The 24510-nt window shown below is 44.3% G+C and overlaps 3 protein-coding genes across 3 annotated transcripts in view; 1 reads left to right on the top strand and 2 right to left on the bottom strand.

Moving 5' to 3' along the window:
• Positions 1 to 3879: 3879 nt before the first annotated feature.
• Positions 3880 to 12245, bottom strand: efhc2 (EF-hand domain (C-terminal) containing 2; the record flags this gene model as incomplete). Its single annotated transcript, XM_080498126.1, is given in 16 exon segments — positions 3880 to 4020; positions 4862 to 4961; positions 5751 to 5843; positions 6553 to 6747; positions 6835 to 6968; positions 7128 to 7324; positions 7437 to 7561; positions 7651 to 7816; positions 8485 to 8623; positions 8729 to 8836; positions 9628 to 9879; positions 10105 to 10295; positions 10298 to 10327; positions 10408 to 10558; positions 11285 to 11473; positions 12204 to 12245. Coding segments are annotated over 16 exon segments (2253 nt in total).
• A 1221-nt stretch (positions 12246 to 13466) lies between these two features.
• Positions 13467 to 17244, bottom strand: fundc1 (FUN14 domain containing 1). Its single transcript, XM_080497585.1, has 5 exons — positions 17116 to 17244; positions 16544 to 16697; positions 15937 to 16012; positions 15715 to 15843; positions 13467 to 14109 (listed from the first exon to the last, which is right to left on the bottom strand). Exons 1-5 carry the CDS (start codon positions 17132 to 17134, stop codon positions 14032 to 14034), a joined length of 456 nt encoding a protein of 151 aa, XP_080353711.1. The 5' UTR covers positions 17135 to 17244; the 3' UTR covers positions 13467 to 14031.
• Positions 17245 to 19833: 2589 nt separating this feature from the next.
• The window catches only part of kdm6a (lysine (K)-specific demethylase 6A), a 42483-nt gene continuing 37806 nt past the window's right edge, over positions 19834 to 24510 (top strand). Inside the window, exons 1-2 of the mRNA XM_080497656.1 lie at positions 19834 to 20379; positions 20534 to 20597. Coding sequence (XP_080353782.1) covers positions 20213 to 20379; positions 20534 to 20597 — 231 coding nt within the window. The 5' untranslated portion in view covers positions 19834 to 20212. The remainder of the gene's footprint in view (positions 20380 to 20533; positions 20598 to 24510) is intronic.

Here is a 24510-nt window from a genome sequence, read left to right as displayed (position 1 = left end):
ACAGCTGTAGCAGTGTTTTCAAAAAGTTGTGTTTTCCGGGGCTTCAAGAAGTGTTGTCACGTAAACACGCAACGGAAAATGCGCCACAAGTTTTTTCCGTCTTCAGCTGAAAACGTCGGTCGTAGAGCTTCACAAACAGCATCAGAAATTGTACGATAGCTACATTCTCAGTTTACTTCCACATTGAGTGTTTTTAATTCACAAAGATTCCGAGTGGAACAGCTGCTCAGCTCTTGGTTTAGCTCATTTATTTATCTCCTCCAGTTCACCCCCCGGTGAACGTCGATGACGTATAGGAAAACCTTGTATTTGTTAGTAGCCCCGGTCCAACTCGTTATGTCCAAGTTTATGAAATCCACATTGCTAAGTGTAGCAGGTAATGAATAGCGAACCGCAAACTCTGCAGGAGGCTTAACGCTAGTTAGCATTTGCTCGGTTCCAGGTGGGCGAAGACTGATTCTAAAACAAACATCTGAATATGATTAACGTTTAAAGGAAAGTTTGACAGCTTCAGAGATTCTTGCATGGGACTGCGATTGGGAAATAAGTTTGAACAGATGAAATTAGCAACTTCTGCCCATTTGGGTACAGTCATCTGCAAACTTTACTGAAGTATTGAGTTTAAAGGTCGTTTTGCCCTTCAGACTGTTCACACATTAGTGTGCTGAACCTCCGTCATTATGATCAGTGAAGAAATCAAACAACTTTCCCTTTGCTTGCTCATTTGGGTTTGTTGAGTTTTTCCTCTGTGAAAGTGCCAAGATTTGGATATGAAGTAATTGGTGCCGTATAAATAGAGCTGAATTAAATCGAATCGAATACTTTCGTATGATTGCGTCAGTGTCATCCATCTAATCTATTGCGGAACAGTATCAGTCTGGACTGAGTAATTAAACTTCTCCTGACGCAGGACTTTAAATTATAAGCGGAGGCGCTGAGTGCATCGCCCTACCCCCCCCCCCCCCCCCCCACCCGGAGAAATGACGTGATCCTACTAACAAGTGAGTTGCCGGAGGATCCAAAGTCAGATATATCTTCCTGTAAGTCAACAAGCTCATTGTTGTCCAGATTAAAACTCACGTCGATGAGTCACACAGGCTCGGAAGGGCAGAGAGTCCTGAGAGGATGAACTCCCAGCTGGTTTGCCTTTTCAATCAATTAGGAGGTTAGAAAACTTCATGACCTTATGTTTCAAATAGATACTTGCTTTTTTTTTAATGGTGATTTAAACGTGTTGGTCTCATAGGACTTTCACCAAAGGAGTCTGCTCACCATTATTGGCATCCCTGAACTTGGCAAAGGCCACGAAAGCTGCGATTTCCGGCGAGTAGACATAAAAAGAAACGACTGATCGTTGTCAAAGAGCGTCTGGACAAACCGCAGGCCTTCTGGGAAAACGTTTTGTGGACAGATTGAACAAAAATAGAGCTTTTTGCCGTTTGTTTTCAGACAATGAAGCCTATAAGGACAAGATATCATCATGCAATGCAGCCTGGCAGCATGATGGTCCCCCCACCGTGCTGAACGGTTGGCAGGGTCTTCAGAAATCAGAGAAATCAGAAAATCAGAAAACTTCATTGTCATTGCCGTTAAAACAAACAGACTTCTACTTATCTGCTGCTCCAAGAAATCTGATCGCAACCAGCAAAGTTTCTGATTTTCCGATTTCTGAGGACCCCACCAACCGGAGGCATGGCGGAGGTACCATCATGTTGCCGGGCTGCTTTGCCGCATGTGAGACTGGAGGCCTTGACCGTATCGCAGGAGTCATGAAATCAAGACAAATCGAGAGCAAAATATTTGTCTCAGTGTAAGAAAGAAGGACAAAACGAGGGAGAGATGTTGAACCCCCCCTCTTCCTCTCTTTCCTCCCCTCTTTGGCCGCCGTGCCTCTGGAGGCCGAAAAAGGCCAAGCATGCAGTCAGGAAGCCCCCCCCCCCCCTGCCATCGGCGACCGCGCCAACCTCAGCCTTTGTGTCTTGGTTGGTGGGTGACTGGAACCAGGCTAATATTTTAGGACCCGATAATGCCGCGGGTGATGTCAGGCACCGTTCCTGCTCGCAGTGTGAAGCGCTGACGCTGAGTGGACGGTGCGGGAGGTTGCGTGGTTGGGGGGGCGGGTGGTGGTGGTGGTGGTGGTGGGGGAGGTTGAGTGGTCGATTACCTAATGTTTGGATTATCCTCTCACTTTGATTTGCATTGCAGGCTCCGGTTACAGTGGCGCCTCGACCTGAGCAACACTGACACACACAGACACACACAGACACACACAGGATCTACAATATTATCGAATGATCTGGACAAGCCTTTGCCAAAAGAGGCATGTCAATATGCTCCTGATGTTCGGGTCCTGAAGGTTTGCTGCACTGGTGCCGAGCGTGAGAACCTCTTCTAGAAATCACTGGTCGTCACACTCTTCACAGCCACCCTCTGAATCAGGAAGGAAGACCAGAGGAAACTGTGGCTGTGTCATCCAAATTGAAGCTTGCAGAGTAGGGGGGAGAGAACATCTGGCTTGTTACTGGCACACAATTAAAAAGCTCGCACCTCCGACGACACGAAGCGGCATCAGAGCCCGTGGCGACGGGCAGCTGTCACATCTGGAAAGGCTCTGTTGAAGCTGAGAGGGAGATTTCGAAACATCTGCTCCCACCTAGACGTCTCTTTCAGGGCAGGACTTCAATATTTCAGCCAGACGCTGTCAGATTGCATCCATTACGGCGGCGCGGCTCCCAGTGGAAGACCTGCTGCTCTCCAGACCGTCCAGCAACACGAAACATTTGGCGAGTCGTTAAAAAAAAAAAACTCCCCACAAAGGAGACCGAGGCCTCGTTTACACGACAAGGAACACGAGTGTATCCACTAAACTTTCTGTTTACACGACACCGGTGTTCAGATCCGCTGCATACGGGACGTTTTTAATACCGGATCCCAAGGTGGAACGTTTGTTTCACAGAGCGCTGTTACCGAGTATCTGTATTCTAGTTTTATCGTCCAAATTAGGAGTTTAATAGTTGAGACTCTCTCCTGATAGCATCCCTCATCAGTCTATATGAATGTTGGGTTCCCTCCATTTTGTTTCATAGCGTATTGTTCTGTGCGGATTCATTACAAAAACAAGCCACAGCGCCCTCGTGTGGCTTGGCAGACCAACTACATCACTATCACTGCTGCAATGTAAACGCAACTTTTTTTTTTTTTTTAAAGATTAGGCGTCACATGAAATGTTGCCATGTAAATGAAGCCTTAATTTCGAGTGAAAACACATTTTGTGTTTTGTTTTGTTTTTATTTTAGAAAGGTTTTGTATTTACGCGGTAGATAGTTTTCATGTTGGGCCACTTGTGGGTGCCGTTGGTTGTTTTTGTGACGAAACCACACACATGCAGCAGAGAACACACGCTATAAACATTGATCATATGACAACGGTTATCAACAAGAGTTACTACGGCCGCGGAGCGCGACCAAGCGTTTTCAGAAAGTTCAATTTTCAATGACTTCGAGCACCGTTGTCCTGTGAATGGACCCAAAAACATTCCGAAGGTTTTCCTCTTTTTCCACTTGTTGAAATGGGTTCTGAGTGCTGCTGAGCAGCTGGAATAATACATGAGGTTAGAACAGATTAGACAATATTCCTCAAGAGAAGCTTCAGCTGGTTTCCCCACAAGAACAGTGAAGACTGCACAATGCTGCCATCTATTTTTTATAATAAAAAGATTTTTTTTTAAATGCCTTTACTTTTAATATCTGATATGTTTCTGCATTATGTGAAATAAAATGGGAATCAGTTTATCATGTCTTATTTATTTATTTACATCATAAACATTGCATGAAGTCACATTTTGTATATCATCCAAACCGGCATGGAGTGTTGAGAGAACTATTCTGTGGCGGCGGCGGCGGCGACGGCATGTGTGTCGCTGCTGCCGGAGAGAGAAGTGAACACGTCCTTCAGGAGGTCAGAGTAGTTGACGACGTTGACAGCAGCTCCATCGACGTCACACCTTGAGTTCACGTCAAACTGGACAGGACAGGAACACATATCAGATATTGATCCACTTCCTTAACAATGATCATCTAAAAACTGATTCTGGAACTGAAGCATGTTTAACATCCCTTTGCCTCATTGCAGCTCGTATAGCTCCGCACATGCTCAGTGGATGGACAATAAAGACAATGTTTGCCTCGGAATGTTTAAAAGAATAACTTGAGAGAACAAACACACTGAAACAATGGTATTTTTTGTTTTTGCCAACGATGTCACATTGACATGCAGCAGTCGTGTCCAGGGAATCTTGGAGGAACAGGCTGCACAAATCTCACCGAACTGGTTTCCCCTGATGTTTTACGGGTCTGGCACACCCGTCTGAACTGTGCTGGACGCCCCCCGGTCGATATATATATTTCTTACAATTCACCGAACCCCGCCCCCAGATGACATGACCACAGTTTGACATTTTCTACGGACAGACGGTGGCGGCGCCGAGCAGAACGACCCGTGTACCATTCGTCACTTTAAGGGGGAGGAGTAGACGAGCGAGGCCAGAACGAACCGCTCGGGGTTTGGGGCGTTGGTTTTGAAAATGCGGAGGAATAATCTCACATGCAGGTCGAGTCTCCGCACTTTGTCTTTCCACGCTTGAACGTCTGCCGGTCACCTGTTTCTGCTTCAGCCTGGCCGCGGCGAGGCACGCCGAATCAACGCAAAATGTGGAACAGAGGAGCTACTTCCTTCCCGTCCGAGAACCTCAGTGCAGCTTCATATGACAGATTATCACGTCATTCCTGCTTCTGGTTGAGTGTGTCGCAGGTCACAGGAAAATACAGTCTCCACCCGCTTCACCCTCTTTGAAATGTCGTACCTTGAGGACGTCCTCGGGCATAACCGGAGCAGCAGGATGCTCTGTCCAGTTGATACCAGCAACGAAGGCGTGGTAGTCGACCTCATCTGCATCTGCAAACCTGCAACAGATTAGAAACCATCAGGGAAGCTGCACCTCGGAATTAGAAGTCCACGAGTTGAAAAGGAGCACAGGAATCACCGTTGTAGTTTCCTTTATCTTGTTTTAGGTCTTCATGAGTTGTTTTTCCCTGAGTTTCCTAATGTTTCATGCTTCCCTCTGTGTCCCTTTGAATGTGTGCATTTCACCTTACATCCACTCGTTACACTGCCCCCTACATGTTTGGCTGCTCATAGCATCACTGAACCACGTGTATATGAGGGTCTGTGTGAATTAACTTTTTTTTTTTATTTTGGTAAAGGTAGAGGAAGAAATATCAGTTTTTCTTAAAAACCCTGGTAGATGTAAACATGTTCCCTTAATTTCATTTTGAAGATATTTCAGTGTCTTTTCACTTTCAAAAGTTGAAGATATATGTTCCGCTGCGTGAAAATTCTGATGATATAATATACTATTGTGCACAAAAAGCTTTTTCACTAAAGTTTCTGTTGACCGGCCTGCTGACCAGACGATGGAGAGAACAATGTCATCGAGAGTGGATGTCTAACTTTATATTGATGATAGCAGGAGAAACTGAACGGCTTCTCTCTGAAAAGATTGCTCAACATCAGAGTGAAGGAATAAAGACATCCTCACAAAACCGTTTGAGATCTTTGCTGCATTCTTAGCTTCTTTTTTTTTAGTTGACTTGAACTTAAATGTAGGTTCTAAAAGAAAAATGGGCCTTTTCTTCACGTTAAATAAAATTAATCATTGAAAACTGTTTTGGCAGTGATTCGCGGGCTCGTACTTCTGCAGCAGACCCTGGAGAAGGTTCTCAGACAGCGGAAGCCTGATGCCTTTACAGATCCTCCTCATCTCGTCTGTAGACAGACGGCCGGTCCTGGAGACAATCGGAAACAGACAGAATGAAACTATCTGAGATTACAGAAACACAGAACTCGTTGTGGGAGGCGTTTCTGTGTGTAGAGAGGCCATTGTTGATTATTTACTCCTGTGTGGAGTTCTTATTTATGGAAAAATGTCTGTCAGTGGTATTGTTATGTCAGTGTGTGTGTGTGCGAGTGTGTGTGTCTGTGTCTGTGTGTGAAACAGGGAATGTTTGTCCTTTAGGACCACAGTTGTTTTCCACTGTGATGCCAGACGGTCGGCAGGCTCATTCCAGTCATGCCATCTTCATTACCGGGATGTTGATGAGCAATCTGACGCTGAGGGTGTCAACAGATTGTATAAACAGACAGGTCAGCTTAGCATTGTGGCACAGATTACCGACCACTTCAGCTCAACCACACACTAACCCTCAACATATGCAGTGTGTGTGTGTGTGTGTGTGTGTGTGTGTGTGTGTGTGTGTGTGTGTGTGTGTGTGTGTGTGTCCTCTGGCCTGCACAGCAACGTGCCATCCGGGTCTTTGGGGTCCATCTGGATCCAATGCTCGACTCTTGTGTTGCTGGAACTAATGGTTCGCTCTGAGAAGTGGGGCCAGCGGTACACGATTGATGTCTCGTGACAATTTTTTGGCTCGTTTAGGTGTGCGACTGTATTTTGGCCCAGGCCCCCGAAGAGCGGCGCGTCTGCGCCGTGCCACTCACTTCTGTCGGTCGTGGAAGCTGAAGCTTCGTAGCATGTGGGGGAACTGGTCGAAGTCCTTCTTCCTGAGGAGGTCCTGGGCCACGGCCAGCATCAGGCCCACGTCCGCCTCGGGCTGCGGGCGCTCCGAGAAACAGCGGCCCAGCACCAGCGCCTCGTGCTCGCACAGGCCGCAGTCCAGACCCATCAGCAGACTCCTGGGACACATTCAGAGACACACAAACACCACAAGTACAGTCAGACGACAGGACAACAGCACAACTCTTCCAGTTGGGTCACTGTACCTGAAAGAGTCATAGGGGACGAAGCCACTGTCGCTTGGGTCACTCAGAGTCAGAAACTTCCTGATCTCAGTCTGTTTCTCCACCGAAACAGATCGCAGCTTGCTCAGGATGTTGCCAACGTTGGCTTTGGGAAACTAGCAACAACAACAACACACAAACAAGTTGTTGACTTCACACTTGGCATTTGGTAACGCCGACAGATTCACTGGCTGCTTCATGTCCACAAAGCCAAAAGAATAGATGATACCAACACCTCAGAAAACAGGCCTCACTCCCTGGCCTGGCTTCCGTACCTCTTCGGCGTGCTCCTTCATGTAGTTCAGGGTGTATTCATCAGCGTCCAGGATCCGGAAGTTCTTACTTCTGAGGCAGAGCGTGGCTCCGACAAACAGATCCTGAGCAGTGAAGTACTCGGAGAACTCGCTCTTAAACAGCTCCTGGCCGGGTTTTTTTACTCGGCAGCGCTGCAGGAACTTCCCACCAGTCAAACCTTGAACAAGACGGGGAAGAGGGAAGAGGAAGAACGCATGGATGGATGGATGGTTCAAAAGTGAGGTTCGTCATCAACACGTAGCTTCATGGAGTGAAAGGTACGTTTGTACCCGAGTTCTTCTGTGGCCGTTCGAACACACTGATGGAGTCGTCACAGAGGTGGAAGGAGATGCTGAACTCTCTCTCCTGATCGATGGGATCAGTCGTCACCATCTTCGCACAGAAGTTCAGCACGCTGACGGATTCCATTCACCCAATTACACACTTAAAAACAGATCCACGCTTGTAATTTGATCGCGACAGTGCATTTAGACTTAATCAAACCTGTCTTTCGACATGAATTTGTTGAAATCTTTCTGTGGCGGCTTGGGCAGCAGGCCCATGCAGGACCGGAGTGAATCCTCCTCCGAGCCGAAGCCGTTGTAGGGGGGCACCGGCCTCGGGGGCCTCGGGGCCGGGGCAGCTTTGTACTGCACCGGGGTGAAGTCCTCTGTCAGGAAGGAGGAGAGGGTGAAGACAAAACACTTAAAAGAAGAAAGAGAGCTGGGACGATCAGAGGGGAGTCGGTAATCCATCCCCGGGCTGACCTCTGGCCGCTCGGAGCCAGAGCCGACCCTCCATCACAGGCTCTGTCAGCGGGGCCTCTGCCTGCTTTACTGCTGTGACTAATGCGGCAAAACCTGCACAGGTTGGCCCACACATCCAGGACCAGGTTGGGTTTCTCCTCGTGTGGAGGCCTGAGCATTCTAAATCAGGTGCTGAAATGTTTAACTGTAATGATATCCATGAACCAAAATTACAGAGAGAGCAGACTCACTGCACCGAGTTCATATATGATGGTTTATCTTCCATTCTTGTGTCTTGGGGAAATTACCCTCCTCCTGTGGAAAGAGCAGCTGCTGCTGTAGGTGTGTGCGCTTACTGCCCTCAAGTGGTCACTTTTATGTAATGCAACAACGAGGTTTGGAGAAAAAACAAACAAGTGAACTGCCACTGGAAAGAAAGAAGGAGGATGAAAATGTACAGCGATGGAATCAGAAAAGGGGATTTACATTTACCGTCAAAACACAGTTCAGGAGCCACATTCAGCCCAATCATGGAGCCTGAATCCAAGCCAAGCATCAAGCCAATGGAAAAAAAGCCATAAACATTTGTTACCGACGCCGTATTTGGAGCGGTAGTAGTCTTTAGTGAAGTCATCGCAGTCAGCGAGGGTCACCCTCCGTCCCAGCACGTTCACTTCCCCGCCCAGGGTCAGGTCACAGTCCCGATAGAAGTCCTCCTGCACCGCTCCGGTCTGCAAAGGAAACACAGGAGTGAAAAAAAAAAAAAAAAAAAAAACCCTGCAGAAAGCAAGGAAATGTAATTGTGGCGAGATGCTCCACCACACACACACACGCACCTTGCGGCTGTCCAGCAGGTAGCGAGTTCCCTGGTTCTCGGAGTCGACCACGTTGAGCACGGTGCGAGCTGTGATCTGTCCGGGCAGCTGCATCTGGGCTGGAGGACGCTGCCGCGACAAAATGCACACACACGCACACGCGCACACACGCACGCACACACACACACACACACACACACACACACACACACACACACACACACACACACACACACACACACACACACACACACACACACACACACACACACACACACACACACACACACACACAAAACAAATTGAAGAACTAGAACTACACCCGGTAGAGCGCAGACCTTTGCCAATGGCACATTTGTTCGCGTCGCCGAACCAGAACTGGAATGATCCAAATTCATGCAATTCGGGTAAAATACAAACAAAAAACAAACAAATAGAAAGAAAGAAAGAAAGAACTAGCATTAATGATGTCATAATTTCTAGCTGGGTAGTAGATTCAGGTTAACCTTTGAGGCTGACATTTCATAATAGGAATTAGAGCAAACTGAATAATTTGATTGAACCCCCCCCACCCCCCCACCCCCACACACACACACACTTGCTGTCTTTCAGGTTGAATCAGGCCTCAGTGGGTAACTGGAGGAGAAGGAAGGCAAAGTGCTGGAGGGAGACTGGATCCAGTTCTGCTGTCAGAGTGAATGAGTTGTCAGTGAGAGCAGACGTGGTGAGAGACGGAGGACGAAGGAGAAACGTCACTCAACCAGGAGGAAAAACAGCACAAATCCTCCTACTTGGAATGTAAAACAGTCAACACAACGCGATTCCTCCACTTAAATTTCCTCTTCTTTTTTTTTTCTTTCCCCTCCTGAACTCCCCGGGAAACATCCACCCAAAAAAATCCCCCGTGAAGCCTCCAGTACCTTAGGCAGCCTGCCGCGCCGCAGGAATTTAGGCAAGGCGTCTCTCCCGGCATTTGGCGGAACGATCTCCAGGACCTCGATGGTGTCGTCCACCAGATGATAGTGCAGCACGAGGTCCCGCAGGTCCCCAAAGGCGCTCTCCGTGTCGTCCCAGAAGCAGGAGAAACGTAGGACTTGCCCGTCGTGGTCCAGGAACTGCCTCAGGGTGTCGCGTCTCTCGTACGGCCGGAGCGGTTTCATGCTTTCCTCCAGCTGCAACGGCACCGACAGCAGCGCGGGAGATTAGAACGTTTCGCGGAAAACCGCGGCGCGCGACAATCAACCGATCCGATTGGGATCATTCGGAACAGCGTGATCTGTTTTCTTTCTCTCCCTTTTAGCAATATGGCGACAGTCGCGGAAAAGTTTCGCCTTTACACGAAAACATTGGTAAGTTGTAATTCCAGTCCAGTCCTGCAGAGGGACGTCTGTGCCCACCTGCTGCCGCAGGCTGCTGTAGGGGTCGGCGGGCATCCCGGCAGGGGCGTTCACCACCACCCCCTGGTTGGTGAGGAAGTCCCTCGTGAAGGAGTCGCAGTCGGTGACGGTGAAGGTGCGCGAGTACAGCACCACCTGTCGGTTGACGTTGAAGTGGTAGACGCTATAGAAGTCCTCCTGGTTCGGGGGGGCAGCGGGACGCGGTGGCGCCGGAGCAGGGTTCCTGTCACAGTGATCAAAAAAGGATGAACGAAATTTCGCGAAGAAACGTTCCCCGAGCCGGGGGGGACGAGAGGGCCACACCTTGGTGGATGCCGCTGTTCTTGCACGCCGGCTCCACCACCTTGATCGTGTCGTCTTCGGGGTAGAAGTAGATCTTGCACTTCCTGATCCGTGTCCCTCCCGCCTGCACGTCGGACACGGCGTCCTGAAAGTAGGCGTCAAAGCACAGGGCCTGCAGGGAGACGGGAGACTTTTAGATGAACGCCGTCGGCTTTTAAACTTCTACTGACATGACAGCAAATGTCAATGCCAATGTGTCAAACAATAAGTTCCGTGGGGCTCTAATCCGACCAAACCACCAAGCAAATGGTAAACATTTCAAAGAAAACATTTTTTTTAAATGTTTACAAATTTAAGAAAATGTACAAACAGAAAATTTTTGAGAGACTATGAAAAGAATTGGGGGAAAAAATGGACTGTAACTGTTGAACTGTAATAAAAAGGATGCTGTTTTTGTTATGTTTTGTGACCTGGTGAGGAGTTGATGGGTGGAACAACGGGGAATCAAATTGATTTGATTTTGTTGTAAAGTGCTAATAGGAACAGATAACATAAAATTAATCTTCTCTCTGTTCCCTTTTGTTCATGTATGGATGACAAATTATATATATATATATACATATATATATATATATATACATAAATAAATAAAAAAATTTAACGAGTAACAACACAACACAATTCTAGTTTTATATCGTCATAGTCGTGGTCATTTTCTGTCGTAATTGTTTGTTTTTTTTGCAAAAAACATAGACATTTTCATCACGTACTGTGTACTTTCCACCACATCTGGACTAAACTGAGATTGATGCCCCCGAATTCAACTCAATGGATTGATGATAAATGATCCTAAATGCTGTATTTGGGATATCTTACGTGCGTGACGAAAGAAAATCACCTGCTTGTCGAATGCCACCCACGATGGTAAGTCACTGTCCTTTCCTTCGGGCTCGACGGAACACTTCGGTTTCACTTTCTGTCCAACTAACGGCTGTCCTCCGATCCCCGGCTTCTGGGCTCCCACCAGCATCGGGACGCCATCGGCACGAGTGAAATGTTGGGATTTGTGGAATCGCTCCTTCTCCAGCTGCCGTTACACAAGAGACATGATTTACCATATTGGAAAAGTGACCATAGCAGGAAACTTGTTTTTTTTTTAATATATATATATTCCCAACTGAAATAGAAATTCGTATTTGAACAAATGCACTAAAAGAGAAGACGTGGATGTGAATAAACCCAGTGCATGTTTCATGGAGAAGTTAGTAAAAGATATAAGTGGTGCATATATTTTCAAGACATGAGATTGAGAAAGAATGATGACTATCACATTTAATTATTGAATACTGGTGAAGAAGTAGGCTTGAATAGTTTTTACTTCCCTACTTTTCAGACACGTTGAAATACATATATGTGTTATACGTGTCTGAATATGTACAAAGGTATGTTTATCTATATACAGTGGGTATATCTTACTTATTTTGTGTACGTGTATATTCATAATCACATCAGAAATGTATTGTCAAGTTTATATAACAAAGTCGTTTTACCCTTAGTTGGCAAAACACTGATGAATGGCGTATTTACACAAAACGAGCATTTAAAGTCACCTCATCTACATTTACAATATCGTTTTTAGTCATTTCTAAACTCATTAAAGCTAATAAAATGATCAAAAAACGTTATTTTAACGCCATTTGAAAACGTAATTACGGTTTTAGTAGTTAACAATAAACTGTCAACTTCTTCTCATCCTTTTAAAATGCCGAAAATAAAAGCGTTTTTTTGTGTGGATAAAATTCGTGTGTAAAACTTACATTAGTGTTTCGGGAGTTCCCTGGCAGAAACGGTAAAGCCATGCTGGAAAAACTCGGAAGGTACAATCATATAGTACCTCTTTTCTCCTTTCCTATCTCCTTTACCTTAGTCGGACCGCACTTTCACTAGGTGACGTAATAGACAAGCGACGGAAACGCTGGTTAGTGGCGTCATCAATGGTGGGTCGTGGCAAAACTACACATTTCCGAAAATGGACTACAAAAAGCGCATTTCTAAGTTTCCCCTGCGCCTCTAAACGCTGATATGATATCAAATATCACAACGTTTGAATTTAAATCAAAGGAAAAGAGGCTCCCACGTGAATAAATAACCAACAAACTGAGAAGAGGCTGCACAAAAAAATTACTTTACTGTGTTTATTTTACAACATTCGCATAACATTCATAGTTGGAATATGAGTTTTCGATTATTTAAAGTTGTTCAAGGAATAATTGTGGGGCAGCATAATCTCGTCTTCTTTGATAAAGGATGCATCAGTGTTTCCTCGGCTTAAGGAGGTTCTTTTCCTTACCTTATTGAGAATTCGGACGTTCCGTATCATGGCCGTCATTTAAACACTCCCGAAGAGAAGGAAACACAAACAGGAAAAGCGGTAGGAGGGAATACTCGGGTGTACCCGGAGTTATTTAATCCGTTTTATTCACCAACTCTCCGTTTTCTGTTGGAGCTGGTTACCATGGAAAAGACGTGCTACGTCGTCAAGTAATGACGTAAACACGTAAGCGCGAGAAACTTCCGTTTGTAACAGAACAAAATACGAGATTATGTGTATTTATTTGTATAAAAAAATCTTTAAAACTGTTTTATGCTTTGATTAAAATATCAAAATAAAAAATAAACATTTAACTATATAGGTTGATAAGATAGGTGATGCACAAACATTTGTACGAGCTACCTTTTAGCAGACAACACTTTGCATTTCACTGTATTTTGCACAAGTTTAATTAAAATTGGCTTCATGTTGAGATTGTACTCATTTCCCCGCAAGTTGTTTTGATTTGCAAAAACAAATTGACATTTTAATCACGTATCCAACACAAAGGAAAATTCTAGTTTAAATTTATAGGCAGTATTTTTCCAAGATAAAATTGGAACTCTCTCCTGAACGAAAATGTTTGATATGTTTCAGAGAGCCTATACAGAATTTAACCACATAGAAAATGCATTATTCCTTTGGAACATTTCATCAAGGCTCTGTATTCATACAACTGTACATCGATTACACATCTATGAAAAACAACTCCACCCGATTTCTCTTTATTATTTTATTTCTTTACATAGTTCACAAATAGCCTTGAGAACTGAAAAGCATCAAATCCTTGAAACGATACATTGGGAATAAGAGACGCAGGGGGGGGCCGATATAACCTAGAAAAATAAAAAGGCAGAACAATCCCACTTCTATCAGCACTCAAAATATACTGAATTGGAATTCAAATATACAACACCGGCTTTTATTCCCCTTCAAACATCCTGCAGGATGAGAGAACTGAACTTTCCTCACAGTGCAGCTTTAATAGTGCATTATCCTTTCTTTTGGAACATTCGAGAAAAATAAATACAATCTGAAACTCTGGGTTTTACATCACACCTTTTACTTGATATGCATAATTGTTTTTGGCCTAAAGAGGAGAGTGCTTTAAGTCCCACATGAGTGAAATGTCATTTGGACGTACAGTATGAAGACAGAAGGAAATGCGGCATATGAAGCAAAAGAACACACTCGAAACTCCCCCAGCATTGATTCTGAACTTTTCTCTGCAAGTTTTAGAGGCGGACTCTTCTTCTCCTTCTTCTTTGGCGACTCTACGACGCCAGGCCGAGCAGGAAGCCTCCGATGAAGCCGCTGGTCACGACGATGTTCTTCTTCACGAACTCTGTCGTCTGAAATGGGGAAAAAAAGGGAAAAAAAAGGGAATATTATTCAAATATATTGCAGTTTTGAATAAGCAGGTTAAATTGTCCCACCACACCTAAAGTCGCCTTATTTGAACATTTAGAAAAAACGTAAGAAAGCAATACAAGTTAAAAAGGTTTTTTAAACTCGGCTGAGTTTGATTTGGCTAAATCTGTTGCAGTCTGTAGATGACTCACTTCGTTCTGTCTTGCAATACCAATTCTTGCCACAATGGAGTGTAATGAGACATTCAAACTTGACAAAAACATCAAAAACATTCCATCTTAATTTGGCTGGAATGATACAATAAATGACTATTAAGATAAGTGTGTGTTCACAAGCCGACCTTCATGGTGCGGCTTGATAAATGTTAATTCACTGAATCTGTGGACCTTCTAATAGTCACTCACATCTCAGAAATTATCATTATTAATAGGCATTTATTTTTTCTTTCTTGAGTTCTTATTAATAAGAAACCTATCAAGCCAGCTGTACATTGCTTTGGTAAATCATTTCTTACTCAAGTTTAGCACAAGACTGCCTCACGGCGGTTCACACAGTTAACTCCATCCACTCTCCCTGAATCCTGAGCTGCTGTTTGGTTTTTATACTGAAAACACGATTTATAACTCACGTGCCTGCAAAAAATCTGTAAATTATAGCGTCCATACGAGTAGAAAAGAACCTCTCAATCTTTACAACCGATCACATCATAAGATTGTCCTCAATTCTCTCACCGCCAAAAGTTCTGGTTGAACGTCAGAGGTCATGATGCGTTTTCATAATTAAAAAGATCATTGTTAATCCGTCTTCTAATTAAGAGGCCTTCAGACCCCGTTTACGCCTCGTTTTCAAAACTTGCAAAACTTTCAGAGTGCTTTGTGAGTCTTTTTAAATGACGACGACGTGAGGAGCCACTGAAAACGCAACTCGACAAAAAAGTTCAGATTCTGTGGAAAGAGTGGGAAACGCAAGTTCTTTGAAACACTGCCACTGTACTTTTGTTTTGACAGTCACTGTAGTAACAATTCAACATAATCATTCATCAACTAGATGTCCGTGTTCTCCTTCTGTTAATGTGTAGAGCCCATTTTTCTCTGCTGCACGTGTGTGTGTGTGTGTGTGTGTGTGTGTGTGTGTGTGTGTGTGTGTGTGTGTGTGTGTGTGTGTGTGTGTGTGTGTGTGTGTGTGTGTGTGTGTGTGTGTGGTTTCATCACTAAACCAAACCACCAACTCATGGCCTGGCACGCAAACTTCCATCGTTTTCAGTGTTTCTACTCTTACGTGGAAACGGACAGAACATTCGAAACGTTGTCGTGCAAACGCCACACTTTTCGGAAACGAAATTGCAAACACGGTGTGTTTCCACTTGGAACGTTGTCGAAACCGGGGCTGAAAACAAAGCATTGGCCTACGATCCACTGAAAATAGGCTTTATTTAAAAATGCTTTTTTAATAGTTAGTAATGCAGATGTATGGTAAAGCCGGTATGTCCAGTACTGAAGATCTCAAAATCCAACCTTGGAATTTTCCGGACGATTAAAAGGTTTTTCTAAAAAAATCGTCCGGATCGCCACGCGACTGACTCTTACCTTCTCCATGTAGGTGTTGAGCTCGGGCCCGGCTCGATCCGTTCCCTTCTTCAGCTGCTTCTTGGCCTTGTTCACATCCTTCTCTACCCTCTTCCAGTCCACCTGGATGTAGCCGCTGTTATTAGCTATCTGGAAGGAGAAAAAAAGATATTTACATATAAATCAGCATCTGGCCTTTTAATCTGTTGAAAGGTGAAACATGGTTATAGACAGTATAAACACCTGTAACAGCAGCAGCCCTCCCCCGACAGATGTAGCTGCCACCTTCCCCACCTTCTGGAAGAGATAACCTGCACACCTGAAAAGCATCAAACGGTGTTCAATATAGCATAAATAATCCTGACAAATTTACTAATCTGAGTTCCGACGACATTTGAACCAATACTGCAACAGCACGGTTCTGAAATCTGAGACGGAGAGGAGTTGAGATACAGTCTATTTTTAATGTGTTGGTAATATGAAGCCATGTCACTATGAGCCGCTGCTTGATTCTTTAAAATGGTGAGTCATAAAAATGGATTAGACAGATTATCTACGACAGTGTGTGTTATATTTATCTAAACTTGACTTTGATGAATGAGCTTGATGGTGGATAACTGCCACAAGTTCGATATGATCCTGGATTCCCAAACAGATAAAATCAAGCTCTTACATAAGAAGTGCTTTAACTCCCACAGAAATGTTCTGGCCCTATTCATTTAAAAACACAACTGTTTGCTTCTTTCGTTTTGTGTCATATCAACATCGAGCCTGATTTGCATTGTAAAACCAAAACACAATTTGACGGCCCATGAACGCACCACGATGCGTTCAGGAGCCGGACACCCACCATCCACTCACTCCCCCGATGGCGATCTGCGTGGCCACGGAGTATTTCTCCGCTAACGGACCGGAGTTTTTACCGAACATGCGGTTCCACCATCTCTGGCGTTTGGTGTATTCCGCCAGATCCACCACTTTGTCATAAATCTCCTCCTCCAGATCTGGTGGGAAATTGGAGAATTTAAACCGTTAGCACGAAGCGACGAAGAGGTCACGATCTGTGATGAAGAGTGGCTTGCAAAGCACAAGGAGTCTGAAAACTCCACCCTGGATGAACACGGGGTACTTGAGGGGGTCCTGGTCACCCGATCACCAGCTTTTAAATCACGTAAAAGTGAAGTTATTAAAGTTATTCGGCCTGACTTCAGGTTAGCATCATCAGAAAGCTAACAAAAGTTCCAGCCAGCTTTCGAAACGCAGCGTTCAGACTAAAACGTCGGAGCCGCAATAAGATTCACTATTCTTTTTTTTTTTTTACATAAAACTCATTAAATACACTCCGCGAAGCTAGCCACGGCCAGACGGTGCGTTTAAAACCCGTTTCGTGCAGAAATGTGAGGAGTTTGTGGCCCTGCTTACCCTTGTTGCTGCTCGCCATCTTGGAGTGAAACGGCTGCGTCCTCCGCACGTCATCCGCACATTTCTCACCACTAAAGTCACATATTTGCTAAAATTACGAAATAAAAATCTATTTTATTTATGTAAACGATTTCAAAATGTGAAAATACGACGCTTTAGATATATTATAGCGCTCTTTAAAAAAAAAAAAAATCAAAATATAGACGAAGCAGGGGCGCAACCAGAGAATTAATGGACGAGGGGCTGAGGGGGGGCACTCAAAGGGGGGGGGGGGGGGGGGCGGTTTCACCAATATTATTCTATACTATATCCATTTTTTTCTCTCCACAAAAACAACACCACATTCACAAATTCTTTATTACAGGTAAAAAATTGTTATTTTTTTAAACAACTGACTGATTAAAAAACTGACATGCTCACATTTTTCCTACAATAAATTTGGTAAAAAATAAATAAATATTTGTGTGCCTGTATCAATCTGAAGTACTTACCCACCAGTCATGGACTCCGTATTCTTCATGTACAAATCATACATCAGTTGAGATATCTGGTGAAAAACTACTTGCGCATTCAGTCAATGCAGAAAAAGGCGGAGCTTAACTGAGATTAGACGAATTTCGCAGCCAATCGGGAGAGAGGATTCCTCTGGTCCCGTCTGCATGTGTGTGCTCCAGATACTTCTGCTGCCGCGACGCCACCTTTGACATCCCAGAAACCCTTGCGACAGGTTTCTGAAGATGATGTCACTTAGCAGCACAAAAGCACAGTTTTTGATGGCTATAAATTCGAGTTTGTTTGTAAACACATCGACTGTTGTGCTCGATGTAGGACATTTGTGGAAATGAGTGGTAAAGCACTTGTTTTGGTTTATTGGTCTATTCTCTGTGCAGAAGTGACACCTTTTCTGGGAGGTATATTTTAAAGAGTTGTTTCTGGTAGAGTAACTTTAAATGGTGACCCTGAATGTGGCTGTGTGCGACAGTCCACGGCCGTTTCTTAATTCCAAGTACACAAGTACTTTGCTCATGTACTTGGCGAGTACATATTTGCAAGTTGGTTCTCGATATTATTGATTTTTGGAATTTCTTGCCAAATGCATTACGGGTCCGGTCTTGATGCCTCCTTGATAAAGTGGGTGGAGCGAGAACACATCGGGAAAAACAGTTAAAACAGCTAAAATGTCAAAATTGTTACATAAATGAAACACAAGACACGGTTTACGTTCATATATCAAAACTATTAAGAGCTGTGTTAACGTCATTTTAACATTTTCATTGTTCTTAGCTGGTCGGGATAAAACCAAACTTAATCCTTGTCTGGGGACAAACCGAGGTCACGTGATGCCCTGTGACCTTTCAGCGAAAGTGATGTAGAAGTAGTGATACAATTGGAACTCAAGTGGTTCGCCTGGAACGCACGATAAGGACAAGTGTAAATAATCCACGTCACGACTCGCCACATGTTGTCTCACTGGAAACTACCATCGAAGAAGGATCTGCTTAAAACAATTGGTACCACCACAGAGGCCCCACCCACAAAGCAGAGTGACCAGTTTCTTCAACAAACACCCACAATTACTTTTAATGAACATCATTTGTTTTAAAATGGGAAACAAGGACTAAACCTGCACATTTATCCATGCAAAATGCAATGTAAGTCTTTGAAACTGGTCACATACTACGTTTCTCTTAAATACAGTTATTATACCGTGAAGAAAAGAGGCTTAATTTTCCCAGAGAAGCTGAACATGGTGTGCAAGTCCTCAATTCAGAAACACAATTTTGACAGGATATGATTTGCATTTTTAGATGCTTTAATTAAAATGCTCCACACACATATGGTGGATAATGCTGGTTTTTTTTTTTTGTTTGTTTTTTTAACAATTTTTTATTTCATGATGCCTGTCCAAAAGTGTCAATTCAAATCCAAAATATGTATATATTTATCTAATTATATCTAGTCTATTCTCTGTGAGCAACTACCCGTTCTTTCACTATTTTGTGCAATGTGAAACTGCTGCTGTAATGACCAAATTCCCTCATGTGGGATTAATAAAGTCTGATCTAATCTAAATATAAAGTACACATTGGCTGATCAAGCCATCTTTATTGATGTAGCATGTAGGGTATATCACACATGTGTGCATACACATAGAAACGTGATTAAAATAGTTAAATTAAAATAAAGCACATGGAAGTTGGGGGAATTAATAAATGGGACATACATAATATTATATTAAAGCAAAAAAACTGAACTGAACTCAAGAGAAAATATATAAACATACTTTTATAAACAGACAAATACAAACACACACACACACATATATATATATATATATATATATATATACACACACACACATATGAAACATACTGAAATGTTCATTTTGAATTAATAATTATAAATACAGTATATTCATGATATATAATATATAATATATAAATATACCCCAAGACCAAGACCTTGAAAATGCGGTCTCGAGTATTAAAACACTCTTTAAATGTCAAAAGTCGGACTTTATATCTCCATCCAGAAGTGCAACGTTGTAATATCCTCAAATAGACGCGACAACTGTTCCAGCCAATCACACGTCTCAAAACTACAGTTACGTAATCATAATACAGCCAGAATGGCCAATCACCGCACGAAGGGGGCGGGACCTCAACAGCCACAGGCGTTGTGTGTGCGCGCGCGCTCGTCCGCGTGTTCGTGAAACACACCAACCGAAGACGCCTCACGTGACCGCAAACTGCAGCCCCAGATTGGCCGCGCGGACGGGAGGGCGTGGCCGACGGTGGCGGCGTGCGTTTGCCAGTGTGACACAATTACAACAACTTTGAGCCGATGGTCGGGGAAGTTTGCGATTTTCTCCAAAACAACACGCACTTTCAAAACCCGAATACACACCAACTTCATGCACACGTCGCCACCGGAGCGCGCGCGGAGTTTGGCCGTACAATGAGGAGTGTGGACGGTAACTTGAAGGGAGCGTTTCCTTGAGGATTTCGGAGGAGAATCCCGTTCTGACCCTGGATAGGTGCGCGCGGACACTTCGGCCTGTTTCTCGGCGTTTCGCCGCCGCGGATCTTTCCCCCCCATGAAATCGTGCGGAGTGTCGCTGCCCGCCGCCGCCGCCGCCTCCGCCGCTGCCCGGAGTCTCGGTAATGACGAGGAGAAAATGGCGTCGGCGAAAGCGACCGAAATCGAGGAGGACTTTCCGAAGCTAACAGCGCAGGAGAAAGAGAGCCTGGGCGGAATGGACAGGTTAGTCCGTCCGTTGTTGAGTCACTCCCCCCTCCTGCACCCGCTCCCGTTTTTTATTCCTTCACATTTTCTCTCCTCACGCAGTTTGAAATAAATAACCAATGCCCCTATAAGTAACACGGAACCGCCTGTGTTGTCTGTCCTCTACTTGCAGTTCACTGTTTGGATTTCACAGGCTTCAAGAAGATGGCGCCAGAACGAAGGCCTTGCTGTTAAAGGTATGCCACTGTAAAAAAAAAAAAAAAAATAGGAGGATCACAGTCTCCTCTCTGCCGTTATCTCCTCTGATGAGAGCAGATCCCACCTGGAATAAGTGGTACAGACCTTCCGACGCCGCCCTTTGCGATACAAACCTGCGGCGACGCACGCAAGCCTTTCCCCGATTCACCCCAACTTTCAAGCGTTGGTGTTTCGGATTAACTGGCATCCCGGTTAACTGATGACTTGTTTCCTTTAACGTCCCTCAATGCTGCTTGTAACAACAGATGTTAAACCGCTTTAAAGAAACCCATAAGCTGCCCTAATAGGAGCCGCTTTAACCGCATTTATAATAAAGTTTAAAGTGTTGCACCTTTTGTGAGTCTGGTTTTAGCATCTGCTGTTACTAGCAGCAACGACGGACGCTAAAGGAAGTCCGTCACCAGTCAACAGGGAGACCAGTTAATGCGAAACACCAAAACCCCATGTTATGATTACTCTCTAAAATGAAGCTTATAAGCAGCAGAGCCTTTCTGATTGTACGGACAAAATGGCACGTACATACTAAAAACGATCAAATGTGCAGCGTTGATCGTACTCGGCACATATAGCATCCGCGGGGCTAATGCTACAAGCTACTGCGCGGCGACGCGACCCGAGCCTCCAGCCCGCTATAAACGGTCCTGTCACCGGGCTTTTTTGGACGTAAAAGAGCCTGAAACACCCTTGCAAGGGGGTATACGGCTTCAAAAATATTTATAAAGCTGCAAGTTTTAAGAAATACGGGTGTAGTTTGTGAGTTGCACGGAATAAACACCTTGCACGAGTATGACGACAAACCACGTTGTTTTGGCCACTTATTTCTCTATTTATATTAACAATATGAGTATAAGAAATGGAAATAATATCGTTGCCCTCATCCAATTCATTTTAAATAAGTTAACGGGTGCCGTTTGTGTCGTTTTAGCTCACTCCGTTAGCATTTGTTAGCATGTAGCGGCTAGCTGTCCAGCGGTTTCACCCCTCCTTTCTCTACACGTTTTTTTCATTATTATCTTTGATTAGTCGTTCATTCATGCCCACGGAAGCAAATGTCGCTTTAAATGGTTGCAGATAGCAGTTGCTGTGTTTGTTTTGGAGCCCAAAATGGCGGTGGATAGGAAGAAAAAAATACAAACTAGCTGATTAGCAAGTAGCTATGCTAATTTGCTCGTATCAAAAAAAACAAACAATGAGGAAGACGTGCAGAGTTCACAACAGAGACGAGGGTTTGATAAAAGGATACAGGGGTGCACATTGAGGTGCGTGCACATGTGCAGCTGTGGCTCCTCAACATGTGGCTGCAGGGGGACATCACTTTGTTTGAGAGGGGGGGTTGAGGTTCCACTTCCACCTCAGACCACACACTCAGTCTTTTGTCTTATTCTGTCAGTGTTACTGTCAGCTTCAAAACAGTTCGTAGAAATGGTGTAATTGTGGGATTTCTCTTTTTTGATCACTGGTGTGAATGTATGTGTAATTACTAGACCATCTTTGCATGCTTTTGAGTGTTTGCACAATTTACTGGTGTGTGCAAAGACGTGTGTTGCTGATTCAAAGTCTTTAAGACACACTGCTGTCTATTCATCTATCCATCATCTATACAGCTTCATCCTGTGTAGGATTGCAGGGCGTTGGAGCTAACCCCCAGCTATCTACGTCCAGGGTCAGAGCAAACCTGAACACGTCGTCAGTCGTGTAATGCCATATCTTAGAACACGATGGAATATCATAATATCACATTCAAGTTTTGCTTCAAACTGGGGGTTTAAATCAAAACAACTTCTCAGGTTTGGGTTGAGATTTCATTAAGGCTCCGTTCAGGATGACATGTTCCAAAAACAGTGATTCAAAGTAGTCGTGTACCATATGGATGTTTGTTTAACCATTCCAATGACTCGTACAGAGATCTGCCATAACTTTGCCTGTGGCTATGAAATTAGGGTTTTTTTTTATACAGTGCAGTGTTTTTTTTTTTCTCATATATATGCTGAAAGATTTAGCTCAAGAACAGTTTTACTGAATGGATCCATCAATCTTCTATACTGTTTAATCCTTGAGGATCGTGGGGTGCTGGAGCCATTCCCAGTCTACAATGAACCACTCACATTCACACCTGGGGGCAAATTTGCATCATGAATGTTTTTGGACTACATAACCTGGAATTATCCTCGAGAGAACATGCAAACGCCACACAGAAAGGCCTTGTCTGGTATTTGAACCCATTTGAGGCGCGAGCACTAACCATACTGACTGTGGAAGTACTCCTTATAATAACGAGATCATCTTTGCATGCTTTTCAGGCCAATTCAGAATCAATTTCGCTCTGTTTTGCACAATTTGAATTGTTTTGCTAAATTACACTGCCGTGTTGCCTAAATCTGCAAAATCGGACATATTTGAAAGCTCCCATCTCCCAGCTCATGCCTTCTGTGACCACCAGCAAGTGACATGGCCGCCTATTGCAGTGCTCTTCCACCAAGGGGGGATGCACCTGTATCGCAAAAGACTGACTGAAGTAATGTACCCAAGTGTTTGTATTTATCCTATTTAGTTAATGCATGTTTACTTGATATCGTGCAGCTCTACTCAGGAGCTACACTATATTTTTACACATGAGCTTTGCTTTATTTTCTGCTGTTGGTTTACTTAATAATCAATACACGTGCTACTCTAAAGTCTGTTCCATCAAAATGGGGAAAAAGGAATGTTTTTGACATTCTCAAGGTCACTTGTTCCCAGTGGGAAACTCCTAGTTGGACCCCCCCATCCCCAATATAAAATGGGACCATTGCCGCCTACGAGTTACCGATGAAGTTGCACCGTATTACTGTGGAGAAAGTGGGAGTTTTAAGTGGTTAATAGGCTGCATCGCAATATGTTGGTGATCGATGTATTGCAACTGCACACTGCAGCGACGTGAAAGTTGTGGTTCCACATGCACATTCACATCTACGGGCCAGTTTTCAAGTGGAATGTTGCGTTTTTGTCGATGGTGCTCGGAGCCACTGAAAACAACCCTTTGAAAACTGCTTTTTGTTTGTGCATGCTCAGGAGCTGGACAATAAAAACGATGTTTCCTCCAGTGTGTCACGACTCCCACTCCATATTCTCCGAGGACTTTTACAGTTAATAGTCACCGTAAAAAACGATCCAACTTGGTTGTCTGTCCACTGGAATGTCCGTGTGCTCCTGTCAAAAACGATGCGCTTTCACCGTAAAACGTTAAGCGACATCAAACTCAAGATTTTCGATGAGTATAGGGGGAAACCAGAGTACCTCTATAAAGCCACACTGGGTCTGCTTCGAAATCAAACTTCTGCTGATGTTTCGTGACCATTTGACTGTCGCACGTGAAGCTTGTCTGTCCAAACTCTCAGTTCTTGTGCATGAATACGTCACAATGGTTTTGCTAAAGCTTGAAGAGCAAGCTCTCTCATACAGTAAGTACAGTACCGTTGTCATAAGTTGTGATCAACTGTTGCGACCTGTAGTTGGTCCGCTTGCCCTTAAATCAACCGGAGTCAGCTTGGAAGAATTACTCGGTCTGCTTGCTTGCGACACGCTACGCTGCAATTGGTAGCATTCATGCTTTCACAAATGGACCGTACCAACGCCGATTGTTTTAACCAGGTGCGTGCAAACGCGCACACACACACCACTAACGTGCTGTGGAGATACTCCAGAGGGATGGTCCTTCTGCATACTCATAGCCAGGTTTCCTTTTCTTGTATGTGGTTGTTCTTGCAGCCTGAGATAATGAGGCACAGGCTTGTTCCAAGACACCACACGCTTGAGTGTCAAAACACGTCTTCAGAGGCTACGTTCAGCCCAATTTCACCGAGTGTGTCGGACCGGTGCAGAGTTAACGTGATGAAGATGAGCTCAATCTCA

This window comes from Blennius ocellaris (genome assembly GCF_963422515.1).
Source record: "Blennius ocellaris genome assembly, chromosome: 6".
In the NCBI taxonomy this organism is placed as follows: domain Eukaryota; kingdom Metazoa; phylum Chordata; class Actinopteri; order Blenniiformes; family Blenniidae; genus Blennius; species Blennius ocellaris.
The sequence above is the reverse complement of the archived record's forward strand: the minus strand, read 5'-3'. Positions and strand labels throughout refer to the sequence as shown.